Source organism: Lepidochelys kempii, chromosome 9 (genome assembly GCF_965140285.1).
Source record: "Lepidochelys kempii isolate rLepKem1 chromosome 9, rLepKem1.hap1, whole genome shotgun sequence".
Lineage (NCBI taxonomy): Eukaryota > Metazoa > Chordata > Testudines > Cheloniidae > Lepidochelys > Lepidochelys kempii.
Window position 1 is genome coordinate 58,322,627 of NC_136388.1, and position 16,181 is coordinate 58,338,807.

At 50.4% G+C, this 16,181-nt stretch overlaps 1 protein-coding gene across 1 annotated transcript in view; it reads left to right on the forward strand.

Annotated features, from left to right (window-relative positions):
- Positions 1-1,941: 1,941 nt before the first annotated feature.
- Positions 1,942-16,181, forward strand: part of LOC140916923 (transmembrane protein 47) — a 32,365-nt gene continuing 18,125 nt past the window's right edge. The window contains exon 1 of the mRNA XM_073358821.1: positions 1,942-2,232. Coding sequence (XP_073214922.1) covers positions 2,037-2,232 — 196 coding nt within the window. The 5' untranslated portion in view covers positions 1,942-2,036. The remainder of the gene's footprint in view (positions 2,233-16,181) is intronic.

Here is a 16,181-nt window from a genome sequence, read left to right on the forward strand (position 1 = left end):
CCCTCCAATGCATTATTAAGGATCTATAACCTATCCTGAAGGATGACCCAACACTCTCACAAATCTTGGGAGACAGGCCAGTCCTTGCCTACAGACAGCCCCCCAACCTGAAGCAAATACTCACCAGCAACCACATACCACACAACAGAACCACTAACCCAGGAACCTATCCTTGCAACAAAGCCCGTTGCCAACTGTGCCCACATATCTATTCAGGGGACACCATCACAGGGACTAATAACATCAGCCACACTATCAGAGGCTCGTTCACCCGCACATCCACCAATGTGATATATGCCATCATGTGCCAGCAATGCCCCTCTGCCATGTACTTTGGTCAAACTGGACAGTCTCTACGTAAAAGAATAAATGGACACAAATCAGACGTCAAGAATTATAACATTCATAAACCAGTCGGAGAACACTTCAATCTCTCTGGTCACACGATTACAGACATGAAAGTTGCGATATTACAACAAAAAAACTTCAAATCCAGACTCCAGGGAGAGACTGTTGAATTGGAATTCATTTGCAAATTGGATACAATTAACTTAGGCTTGAATAGAGACTGGGAGTGGCTAAGTCATTATGCAAGGTAACCTATTTCCCCTTGTTTTTTCCTACCCCCCCCCCCCCAACATTCTTGTTAAACCCTGGATTTGTGCTGGAAATGGCCCAACTTGATTATCATACACATTGTAAGGAGAGTGGTCACTTTAGATAAGCTATTACCAGCAGGAGAGTGGGGTGGGGGGAGGTATTTTTTCATGCTTTGTGTGTATAAAAAGATCTTCTACACTTTCCACAGTACGCATCCGATGAAGTGAGCTGTAGCTCACGAAAGCTTATGCTCAAATAAATTGGTTAGTCTCTAAGGTGCTACAAGTACTCCTTTTCTTTTTAACAAAACAAAAGACTCTCTATGGAACCTAATCAGCTCTGTCTTTAAACAGTGGAGAGGGGCAGGTCAAATAGTACTTGTGACTCAGGCAGACCATCAAGCAAAACACCTGTCCCCACCCTCTCTCTTGATGCCCTCAATTAGCAGAGGCTAAGTACAATTCTACTGCCCTTTACTCAGACACTAAGAATAACAACATTTCATTTCTGCCCCCCCATCATGCCGGCGCACACACACACACACACACATTCAAGTGATTTGTAACCCAACCCCAGCCAAAATCTATCACTTGGGCAACACAGCTCTGTTTGCTGGATACCTAGGTAGATTAGGTGTGAATATAAATACAATCTGGTCCTGAAGCCTTCCACCCCCCCACCCCAGCCTCCAGCTCATCACAAGTTGTCAGGGAGAGCTCATTTAGACTTTGCTTATAAATCATAATTTGAAATTATTAGGTTAGCCAACATCACTGAAATGAATGCACTGACATTGTCATAAAAAACAGCTGTATAAGGAAGCTAGTCTATGTTCATACTTTTAAAATCTATTATACATTTTCAGGTACACATATTTTATAATATATTTTATATGCTTTTAAAGTGTGTATTAATGTTTCAATTTCAATTCAAATTTCCAAACAATCACTAAATTGGCAACACTGCATGTAACTAGTTCACAACACTTAGGGGGGTGTTGGGGAAATTCGGGGGGGGGCGTGTACACCCCTAGGTGGGGTGTAGGGAGATCCCTGGCCGGGGCTCTGAAATGACAAGCCCAGGGGTGCTGGGGCTCAGCCTGGCAAGCCCTGCCACAAATTCAGCACTGCCCAGAGAGATTCTAATCTAAGTGTAGGAGGCGACACAACAGGTAGGTGTGTGTGTGTTGTGGGGGGGTACATGGAACGAGACAACGCGGGTGGGGGACAGGGTGGCAATAGCAGCTTCGGGGAGGAGGAGGCCCCAGGAGAAGGGGCGGGCTGGGTGCGGGCGGCTCTAGGACCCCGAGGGCCCTGGCATGCCTCAATAGCGGCGGAGCGCGGGGCTGGGCTGTGCGCTTCGGGACTGCCCAGCTCCCGGCGGGTCCCTGGTGCGGGGCCGGGGCGCAGCACGGACCCCGATCCCTGGGGGGCAGCATGGCCACGGGCGAGGTTCGCGTCCTCCGGCCCTTCAAGCTCATCGCCCTCCTCTGCCTGCTGGTCGCCCTGGCGCTGGACGTGGTGGCTCTGTTGAGCCCCGCCTGGGTCACTTCGGAGCGCGGCTCGCTGTCGCTGTGGGAGGCATGTAAACGGGCCCCGGACGTGTGGCACTGCCTCAGCACCCTGAGGACAGGTAGAGCCGGGCCGGCCGGCTGCCCCGGTTCGGCGCTAGCTGGGGCGGGGGGCATGTCCGGGGGCAGCGCCGCTTGGGACAGGGGGCGCTCCCCGGCCGCCTGCACCTTCCTGCCTGGCTGTGCGCTGGCGGGAGAGCTGCCCGCGGGGTGAGCCTGGCCCCAGTTTGCAATGGTTATAGTGGGGCTGAGGGCGGCGGGGCTGGCTGCTGCGGCCACCTCTAGGCGCTACAGCCCCCGGGAAGGGGACGGGACGGGACAGGAGGTCCGTCCCCAGAATACACCAGCCTGGCTCTCGCTTTGAGACTGGCCCAAAGAGATCGGGGTGGAGGGGGAGCTGGATTCAGAGATTCGCAGCAGTTGTGTAAATGGGCTTAAGTGGCACTGACAGAGTGTCTGTAAGACGCTGCGCCAGCCTCCTGTGGCGCCAGCCAGAGCGAACATGAGCTTCGTCAGTCTAACAGTTGCTGGTGGGCTGTATTCTTGTGGGCTACGTCACCCGGAGCTGGAACCGTGTAAACGCCCTGCTCTCGGGAGCCCTCTGGGTATCGTCACTCCGAACTGATGGCAGCACCATGAATCCTGGAGTGTGGAGGCATGAAGGGGGCCCAGAGATTGTCCTTGCGCCTTGGGTCCTGCACAGGGGGAGAGCGGGGCATGCATGAGTCACCTGACAGGGAGAAGAAGCATGGAAGGAGACTGTGGTGGTAGCTGGGAGAAGGGGATGATGTAAAGTGGGTTGCCTTTGGTGATCATGTGGTGCCTGAGGAGATGATGGAGTTCTTGGTGGATAGGCCAGTGTTAGAGGAAGGGGGTAACTAAGGGATGGGAGGCTCCAGGGTGGGAGCAGAGTAATTCATGAGAAGATCAAACCTCCCTCACCTCAACTTAAAAGTTGTAAAAGGGAGTGTGGCCTAATGGATGGAGCACTGGGACCTGGGAGACCTAGGTTCTGTTCCCAGCTCTGCCACTGGCCTGCTGGGTAACCTTAGGCAAGTCGCTTACTGTTTGGTGCCTCAGTTTCCCCATCTGTAAAATGGGGATGACCTGCTTTAATAAAGTGCTTTGGGCTCCACTGGTTAAATGAGAAAGTGAGGTGCCTGAATCCAATTTGAGGGTGGCTTCTTGGCCTGAATAAGTTGAAGTCGAAGCACCTGGAATCTATTTATTGGCTGTCAAGGTTTTGGGCAATGAAATAATGCATCTCAAGAGTGCAGTGCCCTCTCTGATGGGACTCCCCCACACAGCAGGGCATAGATCTTGGTGGGAGCTTCATCATGGAAAACTCCTGAAGCTGTGCTGGCCAGCGACTCCATACACAACTGCACCTATTGTAGGGCATCCAATGGAGGGGAGAACAGCACCTGTTCTTTACAAGGAGGTTGCACTGGTAACTCCAGGCCAGAAAGGTCTGCCCTTGGCTCACAAGAGAAATGTTACTGACTAGTATCAGCAGAGGTTTATTGGGCTCCTGGCCCAGCCCATCCTATAACTTGGCACTGAGACAGTGCCCCAGGAGAGAAAGTATAACCCAGCATTTTCCATATCAGTGTTGAGTGGAATGGATGGTCCATTCAGGAGGCTGCATTGTAGCTGTGTAAAACCTACACAAACAGGGGAATCTGTTTCCTTGCTGTTTCCTCTGAAGAAACCGAAAACACAAAGTAACAATAAAGAAGTATTTTGCAAATCTTTTGGTTACAGAGATCATTAGTCTGTCTTGTAAATTTCATGACATTGAAAATGTCCCTTTAAACAGATTGCAGGCCTGGTTCTCCACCGGCCTTTCACCTTCTGTTGTCACTGAGACCTGTGCAATGTGGATGTAAAACACAGAGTGGAAAATTCTGATTTGCTGGCATTTTACGTTCATCTTGAACATCCAGTCTAGCAGTGGAGTGTCAAGCCCTGCATGTTTATCTGACAAAGAATAGAAGTCACTACAGTGACACTAGGTGGGATAAAATGACAAGGGCTCTCACTCCTCATGCTTCAGGGCAGAAGCTGATCAGATGGAGTCAGGAAGAAATGACCCTTATGGGACAGCAGGTGTATGATGCCTTCTTCTGAAGAATCTGGCATTGGGCATGACCAGACAGATTAAATGGACCACACTGATCTTTCAATATAGGAATTCATATATTGTAGGTGTGAACAGATGTTCACAGCATGACCCATCTCATCCCAAAGCAAGACAGGATAACAGAGATGTGGTGGTGGCAAACTCTATTCTCTGGTGTCTGCACACCTCTCTGTTTACAGCCATGATAGGTCTTGGTTATCTTGAGGTCCCTAGTTGAATATTTTATGGAGCTGTTACCTCTGGGGGAGGAAATCAAACTGGCTTTCAAATGACATGCAGGGATCATTGTCCATCTGCTAAAAATGTTTCATCTGGGTTTCCTCTGCTCACTACCCTGATTCTCAGGGGCTCCAGCCTCCTGCAAATGAAGTAAGCATAAACCAGGTCAAGTTGTGAGTGATGGTGCAGGCAGGCAGGAAGCATAGCTGAGGTCTCAATATATGTACTAATGTGTACTAATGCATTCTGTCTCAGCTTCTTTGTCTCCCAGATCCTCTCCATCAGAACTTGGCTCTGCTGGGCCAACCAGCCTGGCTTAAAATAAGTCTCCTGAGCAGGGTTGGGGTCACAGTCAGAGCTCCAGGGGTTTGGAGACTGGCTTTCTCTTGCTGTATCCAGAGAAGATTGGCTGCATCCCCAAAGCTCCATTGCAGGTTGCCTTGGGAACTCCCTGCTGTTCCTGTTGCTGCTCTCCTGCTTCAAATGGCAGGGAGTGGGTGAAAGGGGGAAGATGGCTGTAGAACTGCTGAGTGAGTGACTAGCATGACTCACTTCAGCACAGCTTTACAGGGTGTAGAAATCACTGGGCTTAGTGCAGAAATCACTGCATGAAATTCCCTGGCCTGTGTGGGGCAGGAGGTCAGATTATAATGGTCCTTGCTGGCCTTAAAGTCTAAGAAGGCATCTTTACCTCTGAACAAGCACAGAATTCAGGAGAGTTCATAGTCCTGTAATCTGTCCACAGAGGGGAATATCAGCTCCAGTCTAGGTGGTTGTGTATGATCTCTTTCCCCCTTCTTGTGGAGATCAAGCCAGGCTATTCTGGCTATTGCCTTAACTTTCCCTTCCTTTATGGTCTTGGGTGAAGATGATCAGCTGTTTAGATGTATATACAGCTACATAGTGAAGTTCTAGTTTTGCTATCTACCACGAACAGCTGGGCTGTATAAGGGAGGGAGAATGACAGGGGAGGAGGAAGCTTCTGAGCTCCCCACCCTGGGGTCTGTTTTCTTGGAGAGGGGAAACAATAGGACAGGAGTTGTGGCACTGAGGCAATGAAAGGGGGAGGCAGAAGGGGAGCTCACACTGTAACCTCTTTTCTTTTGCTCTTTGTTAGCAGCAACTCAACCAGGAAAAATGGGGAAGGGGGTTGGAGGAAAGTGTGTCCATTTGTTTCTGTTCAAGGAAGGAGGCTGTACTGTCAAAGGGAGGGGAAAGCAGATGTGCACCATTCATTATGCTACCTCCTCTCTTCTGAACTTACCCCTGTGATTTATACCGAGGCCTTCAGTTGACTGTCTGCCTCAGTGTCCCACAAAGCAACTGGGCAGCTGCTGCTCCTCCCAGACAGGACAGCAGTGGATGTGAACAGGGAACCTTATGGGGCTGACTCCAGACCATGTCAGAGCCTGGGAATTGAGTAACTTCTCTGGGGCTGCCCACTGGTATTTCATTCAGCCATGGAAACTAGTGCTCAGCCATCTGAATTGTCTGGGCAGCACTAGCTGGCCCATATTCACAGCCCTTGCTCTCCACTTATTTGTTCTGTATTGTTAAGAGTCTGAATTCAACCCACAAGAAGTTTCACTGCATTAAGGCTCGTTCTCTTTTCATGGACTTGCCTGACTTTCATGTCTGGAGCACTGTAGAGCTTAAAGCCAGATGAGAGCATTAGATCTAGTCTGACCTGTATAACACAGACCATTACACTCCACCAGTTACCCTTTTATTGAACTTATTAATTTGGCTTTCTGGAAGATGCTTTAGCCAAACACATCAGTCTGGATTTGAAAACTCCAAGACATGGAGCATCCACCAGTTCCCTTGGGAGGTTGTTCCCAAAGTTAATTACCTTCACCGTTAAAAACTTGTGCCTTCATTTTAATTTGTCTGGTGTCAGCTTCCAGCCATGGGTTCTTGTTCTGTCTTTCTCCGGGAGATGACAGAGCCAGTAGGACCCAGAGTCTTCTCCTCCTGAAGGTACTTAGGCTATAATCAAGTCAATCTCAATTTCATCCTTCATAATCATAACATGAACAGAGGGAGCTCAGTCCTTCACTGTAAGCCATGTTCACTTTTGTGGCTCTTCTCTGCATCACCTCCAGTTTTTCAACATCATGTAGTAAAGTCTCCTGAATTTCAAACAGGCCCTCCTATAAAGGCTTTAGAGCTGGGGTAGGAGTTGTTACTTTCTAGAAGATAGACTTCCCTCTGAATTGGTTCAGAACAGGTGCTCCAATGGCTGCTCAGCTCCTGGGAGATCGCTTTCTGGGTGAGATTTGAAGCTGAGATGCTGAAGCACTTTGTGGCTATTAAAGTTCCCATCACACTTCTTGCAAGAGCAGGGGAATGAACCCCAGTGTTCTGGACAAATTCCAGTTTGGGTAACTGCACTGTCTGCTGAAAAACTGCAGAGGGAATTTAATTGGCTATAGTTCACTTCCTGTCCTAAACAAAGTAATGTCACTCAGCTTCTCCACCTGAGGTGGTTGCATTTCAGTTTGGGGTGAAGCAATCCTTTATTCTTATCGCTTGTAAAGTGCTTTGGGATCTTTCAAGCCATTAGAGAAATGCACAGTACTGGCTTTTATCTGGGAGTTATGGACAGCTGAAAACTGCAGCCGACTCTCGTAAAGGTGGAACTGTTAGGGTTGGTTGTGCCAGGGTGGTACATTGGGAGTAGATTTCAGCTGGTGGCTGACTCACTGCTCCCTTAATTGACTTGGCTGCTCTGGAGATGGGACAGTTTGGTCCATTGGCCAATAAAGCTGGATCCCGTGCCAAACATTCTTTGGACCTCTCCCTTTGTGAAACACAAGCTGAGAATGTGCAGGATGTCAGATTCAAAGCAGAAGTAAGTTGTCTTAGACGGATTCTTAAACAATAGCAGAGAAGCAGTTGGCTGTCCTTCTGGCCAAACTATCAGACTGCTGCAAATGTCAGAGGTGCCTGAGATCATGATATTGCCCTACTCCTGCAGGTCTGTGAACAGCCCCCCTGTGATGCTGTATGGAATCTCGGAGACACTTTATGATATTGTTGATACCAGTATTATAAAATTGCAAGGAATCTGGCCAGATATGTCATCTAAGGTATCTTTGAAAATATTATGATTTGCCTAGTATGATTATCTTGTTTATATGTTTGTATCACCTTTGTATTGTGAGTTATAGATATGTATGGTATATCTGTATTTCAAAACTGGTGCTGTGGTTCTGGGTGACACCCCCAGACAGCTTGGCATCAGCACTGCCTAGCCTGCTTTTGATGGCTCATTAAGGGACTTTGGCTATACAGTGAACCCATTGAAAAAAGCCAGGGACTACACCTGATGAGTCAGCAAGACATGTAGGGGCCTGCCTGTGGACAGAACTCTAAGAGTATGTCTACACTACGGAATAAGGTCGAATTTATAGAAGTCTGATTTTTAGAAATCGGTTTTATATATTCGAGTGTGTGTGTCCCCACAGAAAATGCTCTAAGTGCATTAAGTGCATTAACTCGGCGGAGCGCTTCCACAGTACCGAGGCTAGAGTCGACTTCCGGAGCGTTGCACTGTGGGTAGCTATCCCACAGTTCCCGCAGTCTCCACTGCCCATTGGAATTCTGGGTTGAGATCCCAATGCCTGACGGGGCTAAAACATTGTTGCGGGTGGTTCTGGGTACATATCGTCAGGCCCCCGTTCCCTCCCTCCCTCCGTGAAAGCAAGGGCAGACAATCATTTCGCGCCTTTTTTCCTGAGTTACCTGTGCAGACGCCATACCACGGCAAGCATGGAGCCCGCTCAGGTAACCGTCACCCTATATCTCCTGGGTGCTGGCAGACGCGGTACGGCATTGCTACACAATAGCAGCAACCCCTTGCCTTGTGGCAGCAGACGGTACAGTACGACTGGTAGCCGTCATCGTCATGTCCGAGGTGCTCCTGGCCACGTCGGCTGGGAGCGCCTGGGCAGACATGGGCGCAGGGACTAAATTTGGAGTGACTTGACCAGGTCATTCTCTTTAGTCCTGCAGTCAGTCCTATTGAACCGTCTTATGGTGAGCGGGCAGGCGATACGGACTGCTAGCAGTCATACTGTACCATCTTCTGCCGAGCAGCCATGAGATGTGGATGGCATGCAGTCCTTCTGCACCGTCTGCTGCCAGCCAAAGATGTAAAAGATAGATGGAGTGGATCAAAACAAGAAATAGACCAGATTTGTTTTGTACTCATTTACTTCCCCCCCTCCCCTGTCTAGGGGACTCATTCTTCTAGGTCACACTGCAGTCACTCACAGAGAAGGTGCAGCGAGGTAAATCTAGTCATGTATCAATCAGAGGCCAGGCTAACCTTCTTGTTCCAATAAAGACAATAACTTAGGTGCACCATTTCTTATTGGAACCCTCCGTGAAGTCCTGCCTGAAATACTCCTTGATGTAAAGACACCCCCTTTGTTGATTTTAGCTCCCTGAAGCCAACCCTGTAAGCCGTGTCGTCAGTCGCCCCTCCCTCCGTCAGAGCAAGGCAGACAATCGTTCCGCGCCTTTTTTCTGTGCGGACGCCATACCAAGGCAAGCATGGAGGCCGCTCAGCTCACTTTGGCAATTAGGAGCACATTAAACACCACACGCATTATCCAGCAGTATATGCAGCACCAGAACCTGGCAAAGCGATACCGGGCGAGGAGGCAACGTCAGCGTGGTCACGTGAGTGATCAGGACATGGATACAGATTTCTCTGAAAGCATGGGCCCTGCCAATGCATGCATCATGGTGCTAATGGGGCAGGTTCATGCTGTGGAACGCTGATTCTGGGCTCAGGAAACAAGCACAGACTGGTGGGACCGCATAGTGTTGCAGGTCTGGGACTATTCCCAGTGGCTGCGAAACTTTCGCATGCGTAAGGGCACTTTCATGGAACTTTGTGACTTGCTTTCCCCTGCCCTGAGGCGCATGAATACCAAGATGAGAGCAGCCCTCACAGTTGAGAAGCGAGTGGCGATAGCCCTGTGGAAGCTTGCAACGCCAGACAGCTACCGGTCAGTTGGGAATCAATTTGGAGTGGGCAAATCTACTGTGGGGGCTGCTGTGATGCAAGTAGCCCACGCAATCAAAGATCTGCTGATATCAAGGGTAGTGACCCTGGGAAATGTGCAGGTCATAGTGGATGGCTTTGCTGCAATGGGATTCCCTAACTGTGGTGGGGCCATAGACGGAACCCATATCCCTATCTTGGCACCGGAGCACCAAGCCGCCGAGTACATAAACCGCAAGGGGTACTTTTCGATAGTGCTGCAAGCTCTGGTGGATCACAAGGGACGTTTCACCAACATCAACGTGGGATGGCCGGGAAAGGTGCATGATGCTCGCATCTTCAGGAACTCTGGTCTGTTTCAAAAGCTGCAGGAAGGGACTTTATTTCCAGACCAGAAAATAACTGTTGGGGATGTTGAAATGCCTATATGTATCCTTGGGGACCCAGCCTACCCCTTAATGCCATGGCTCATGAAGCCGTATACAGGCAGCCTGGACAGTAGTCAGGAGCTGTTCAACTACAGGCTGAGAAAGTGCAGAATGGTGGTAGAATGTGCATTTGGACGTTTAAAGGCGCGCTGGCGCAGTTTACTGACTCGCTTAGACCTCAGCGAAACCAATATTCCCACTGTTATTACTGCTTGCTGTGTGCTCCACAATATCTGTGAGAGTAAGGGGGAGACGTTTATGGCGGGGTGGGAGGTTGAGGCAAATCGCCTGGCTGCTGGTTACGCGCAGCCAGACACCAGGGTGGTTAGAAGAGCACAGGAGGGCACGGTACGCATCAGAGAAGCTTTGAAAACCAGTTTCATGACTGGCCAGGCTATAGTGTGAAAGTTCTGTTTGTTTCTCCTTGATGAAACCCCCCGCCCCTTGGTTCACTCTACTTCCCTGTAAGCTAACCACCCGCCCCTCCTCCCTTCAATCACTGCTTGCAGAGGCAATAAAGTCATTGTTGCTTCACATTCATGCATTCTTTATTCATTCATCACACAAATAGGGGGATGACTACCAAGGTAGCCCAGGAGGGTTGGTGGAGGAGGGAAGGAAAATGCCACACAGCACTTTAAGCACAGCACTTTAAAAGTTTACAACTTTAAAATTTATTGAATGACAGCCTTCTTTTTTTTGGGCAATCCTCTGGGGTGGAGTGGCTGGTTGGCCGGACGCCCCCCCACCGCGTTCTTGGGCGTCTGGGTGTGGAGGCTATGGAACTTGGGGAGGAGGGCGGTTGGTTACAGAGGGGCAGCAGTGGCAGTCTGTGCTCCAGCTGCCTTTGCTGCAGCTCAACCATACACTGGAGCATACTGGTTTGGTCCTGCAGCAGCCTCAGCATTGAATCCTGCCTCCTCTCATCACGCTGCCGCCACATTTGAGCTTCAGCCCTCACTTCAGCCCGCCACTTACTCTCTTCAGCCCGCCACTTACTCTCTTCAGCCCGCCACCTCTCCTCCCGGTCATTTTGTGCTTTCCTGCACTCTGACATTATTTGCCTCCACGCATTCGTCTGTGCTCTGTCAGTGTGGGAGGACAGCATGAGCTCGGAGAACATTTCATCGTGAGTGCGTTTTTTTTTCTTTCTAAGCTTCACTAGCCTCTGGGAAGGAGAAGATCCTGTGATCATTGAAACACATGCAGCTGGTGGAGAAAAAAAAGGGACAGCGGTATTTAAAAAGACACATTTTATAAAACAGTCGCTACACTCTTTCAGGGTAAACCTTGCTGTTAACATTACATACATAGCACATGTGCTTTCGTTACAAGGTCGCATTTTGCCTCCTCCCACCGCGTGACTACCCCCTCAACCTTCCCCCCTCCCTGTGGCTAACAGCGGGGAACATTTCTGTTTAGCCACAGGCAAACAGCCCAGCAGGAATGGGCTCCTCTGAGTGTCCCCTGAAGAAAAGCACTCTATTTCAACCAGGTGACCATGAATTATATCTCACTCTCCTGAGGATAACACAGAGAGATAAAGAACGGATGTTGTTTGAATGCCAGCAAACATACACTGCAATGCTTTGTTCTACAATGATTCCCGAGTACGTGTTACTGGCCTGGAGTGGTAAAGTGTCCTACCATGAAGGACGCAATAAGGCTGCCCTCCCCAGAAACCTTTTGCAAAGGCTTTAGGACTACATCTAGGAGAACCGCAAATGCCAGGGCAAAGTAATCCTTTCACATGCTTGCTTTTAAACCATGTATAGTATTTTAAAAGGTACACTCACCAGAGGTCCCTTCTCCGCCTGCTGGGTCCAGGAGGCAGCCTTGGGTGGGTTCGGGGGGTACTGGCTCCAGGTCTAGGGTGAGAAACAGTTCCTGGCTGTCGGGAAAAACGGTTTCTCCGCTTGCTTGCTGTGAGCTATCTACAACCTCCTCCTCATCATCATCTTCTTCGTCCCCAAAACCTGATTCCGTATTGCCTCCATCTCCATTGAAGGAGTCAAACAACACGGCTGGGGTAGTGGTGGCTGAATCCCCTAAAATGGCATGCAGCTCATCATAGAAGCGGCATGTTTGGGGCTCTGACCAGAGCGGCTGTTCGCCTCTCTGGTTTTCTGGTAGGCTTGCCTCAGCTCCTTCAGTTTCACGCGGCACTGCTTCGGGTCCCTGTTATGGCCTCTGTCCTTCATGCCCTGGGAGATTTTCACAAAGGTTTTGGCATTTCAAAAACTGGAACGGAGTTCTGATAGCACGGATTCCTCTCCTCAAACAGCGATCAGATCCCGTACCTCCCGTTTGGTCCATGCTGGAGCTCTTTTGCGATTCTGGGACTCCATCATGGTCACCTGTGCTGATGAGCTCTGCATGGTCACCTGCAGCTTGCCACGCTGGCCAAACAGGAAATGAGATTCAAAAGTTCGCGGTTCTTTTCCTGTCTACCTGGCCAGTGCATCTGAGTTGAGAGTGCTGTCCAGAGCGGTCATAATGGAGCACTCTGGGATAGCTCCCGGAGGCCAATACCATCGAATTGTGTCCACAGTACCCCAAATTCGAGCCGGCAAATTAGCGATTTAAGCACTAATCCACTTGTCAGGGGTGGAGTAAGGAAATCGATTTTAAGAGCCCTTTAAGTCGAAATAAAGGGCTTCATTGTGTGGACGGGTGCAGGTTTACATCGATTTAACGCTGCTAAATTCGACCTAAAGACCTAGTGTAGACCAGGGCTGAGGCTTTTCCATGCCATGTGCTGTGAAGCTTGTGTTTGGGACATAGGAACCTAAGAACGGCCATACTAGGTAAGAACAAAGGTCCGTCTAGCCCAGTATCCTGTCTTCCGACAGTGGCCAATGCAAGATGCCCCAGAAGACAAAGGACATGGCAAAAGGTATAAAAGACAGCTGCATCTTCTTCATTTTGTCTTCATTCCTGCTTCTTATATCTTGACTTTAGTAAAGCTTTTGATACTGTCTCGCATGACCTTCTCATAAACAAACTAGGGAAATGCAACCTAGATGGAGCTACTGTAAGGTGAGTGCAAAACTGGTTGGAAAACTGTTCCCAGAGAGTAGTTATCAGTGGGTCACAGTCATGCTGGAAGGACATGGAGCTGGGTCCGGTTCTATTCAATATTTTCATCAATGATTTAGATAATGGCATAGAGCAGAGGTGGGGAAACTATGGCCTGTGGGCCACATCTAGCCCGTGGGACTGTCCTCCCTGGCCCCTGAGCTCCTGGCCGGGGAGGCTAGTCCCCGGCCCCTCCCCTGTTGTCCTCCTTCCCCCGCAGCCTCAGCTTACCACACTGCCAACGCTCTGGCCCGCCGCTCCTGCCGGGCAGCGTGGCGGCGTGGCTGGCTCTGGCCAGGCAGCGGGGCTGCGAGCTTCTGCCGCTCTGAGTGGCATGGTGAGGGGGTTGGGTAAGAGGCAGGGGGTCCCGGTTGGCAGTCAGGGGACAGGGAGTGGTTGGATGAGGCGGAGGTTCGGTGGGGGAAGGGGGGGTCAGGGGACAGGGAGCAGGGGGTTGGATGGGTCAGAGTTTCTGAGGGGGGCAGTAAGGGGGGCGGCAGGGACGTGGGAGGGGGCAGATAGGGGACAGGCTATTTGCGGAGGCACAGCCTTCCCCCACCCAGCCCTCCATACAGTTTCGCAGCCCCGGTGTGGCCCTTGGGCCAAAAAGTTTGCCCACCCCTGGTCTAGATAATACTTAGTCCTGCCATGAGTGCAGGGGACTGGATTAGATGACCTCCTGAGGTCTATTCCAGTTCCTATGATTCTTACCTCTGGAGTAACCTTTCTATAAATGAAGCTCTAAAAAAGAACTGAATGACCCATCCAAGCTGTGGATGTGTTCCAGAAGGACTTTCAAGCCAGCAAACTCACCAGTACTGCTAAGAACCTGATATATGGACTTTGAAGTCTCTGTATGTATTTAATTACTTTACCATTTAACAACTCTCTTCTTGTTCTTTCTTTTTTCTTTATTATAAACCTTTCGTTTTAGACACTAATGGACTGGCTTGCAGCATAGTATTTTGGCTAAGATCCAACCTAATATTAACCTGGCAATGTGGCTGGCCCTTGGGGGTTCAGAAGAACATGTCATATAGTGAGCAGAGTTTTTAAACAACTTCTTACTGTATTGGACCTAGGTGCTGATTGGGAGCCAGAGAACTGGAATTCAATAAGGGGGCTGTGTGATTTCTTTTTTTAGCTTCTTGATAACCAGTGTGGGGGATCAGGAGCAGTTTGTGACTGGGGGATGAGTCTAACTTCAGTATTAACCATCAGTTTTGGGAGAATCTGCTCTCCTTTTTGCATCCTGCCCTGACCTTGGCATTTTCAGTGAGGGCTACCCCAGGCACACAGGGTGACACCCCCGCCCCAAGTTTTATTGATGGAACTACAACCCCCAGCATACAGACTCCACTCCTGCATTTGTAAGTGGGGGAATAGTCCCGCTATTGTGGGGAACTTTCCTAGCTTCTGCACTACCCCAGTCAAGTGGGCTAGTGAAAGGATCTGAGTCCTCGCTCCCACTTCCTTTACCCAGTGGCCTCCCTGCCCTTGAGGACTCCCCTTCCACTCTCCTGTCTGGCAGAGTCCTCATAACCCCAACAAGGCTGGGCCCAGGATTCCTGGGGGGCTTGACCCCCAACCATGCTGTGGTCACCTAGGACAGGGGCTAGGGTGTCCCCACTCCGGGGTGCTCTCTCTGCACTGGGCACTTCTCTGACCCACTGACCATTATATACAAGTTAAAGCAAATGCAAGTTATTTAATCAACAATTAATTTTAAAAAGAATAAGGAAAAATGGGAAAGGTTAGAGGAAACACATCGACCCGCTCTGTGGCAGGGAACATCACAAACAGTGTCTCTGGAATGTCAGGGCAGTTCAGTGTCTGTTCCTTGTAAGTCCCAGGCCTTTTTCTCAGGCCCTGGCTGTGCTGCAGGGATGCTGTGGGTTGGACACTTGCTCTGGTGGTGGCCACACGCTCTCAGGCTCTAAGTGGTAGGACCCTTCTTCCCAGTGTCAACCCCACCCTGTCGGGGTTACAATCCAAGCCTGGCCTGCAGAGCCTCTTGGCTGAAGTGTCTCCCTGTGCTGGGCCCGCTGCCCAGGGTCCACCTCGCTCTCCCCAGCCGCTCACCGCACCCAGCTACAGACTGCTCCAGCCCCAGCTCCACCACTCTGTCTCAGCACTGCTGCTGTTGCTCTGCCTCCAGCTCCCTGAGCTGCTTCTTTGGCCCCTCTGCCTCTGGTTGCTGCAGCTCTGCTCCCAGGACAGGTCTGCTCTGCAGGCTGCTTCTGTCACTCTGCTCCCAGCACTGACCTGCTTCCTGGGCTGCTTTTCTGGCCCTCTGGCTCTGGTTGCTGCAGCTCTCCTCCCAGGACAGGGTCTGCTCTCTCTGGGCTGCTTTTCTGGTCCCTCTGAATCTGGCACAGTTCTGCTCCCCAGCTCAGCTTGAGCCCCTGCTTTCTCCTTAGCTTGGCCCCACTCTGTCTGACCCAAGCAAATCCAGCTGTCATGGAGGACGGGACCTCCCTGGCTCCCTGACTCCCTGATTAGCCTGCTCGCCCTGTCATTCAGGCTGACCTAGAACATTGGCCTCTCCCCATTGTTCCTGGGGGCTGTCAGTCTCAGGGTCCTGATTCCCCATTGACCCTTCCCCCTTTTTAGTACTGGGAGCTAGCAACTAAAACACCCCCACTGAATGTTAGTAAGGGGGCAACAGTCCCCTTACACATTGCTGAGCTGTTTCCTTCCAGCTTCACTCCTGCAGTGACCCCCATAGTTCTTCTCTGCTATGCCCCCAGATGTGCTCACACTGAAATCTTCTCCCCTCACACAGCTCTCACTCCAGCTAAAACCCACTCCTACCCCTGCCTCCAGCAGGTCTTACACTCGGAATGAGTTTCTTCTATACAATGTTACAGAGATGGCCAAACTTACAGACCTTCTGAGCCACATACAACAGTCTTCAGATGTTTGATAGCTGCTGGGGCGTGCCTGCCAGGACTCGGGACTTCAGCCCTGCTCTTGCTGAAGCTCCGAGCCATGCTAGTGTAAGCAGAGTCAGGATGAGCTCCACCCTGACATCTGGTGGTGAGGTGTGGCAAGTTGTGGAAAAGAACTTCAGGGGCCAATCTCATCTGCATAGGCACACCCACCCCACCTAGAATGAGGCCATAG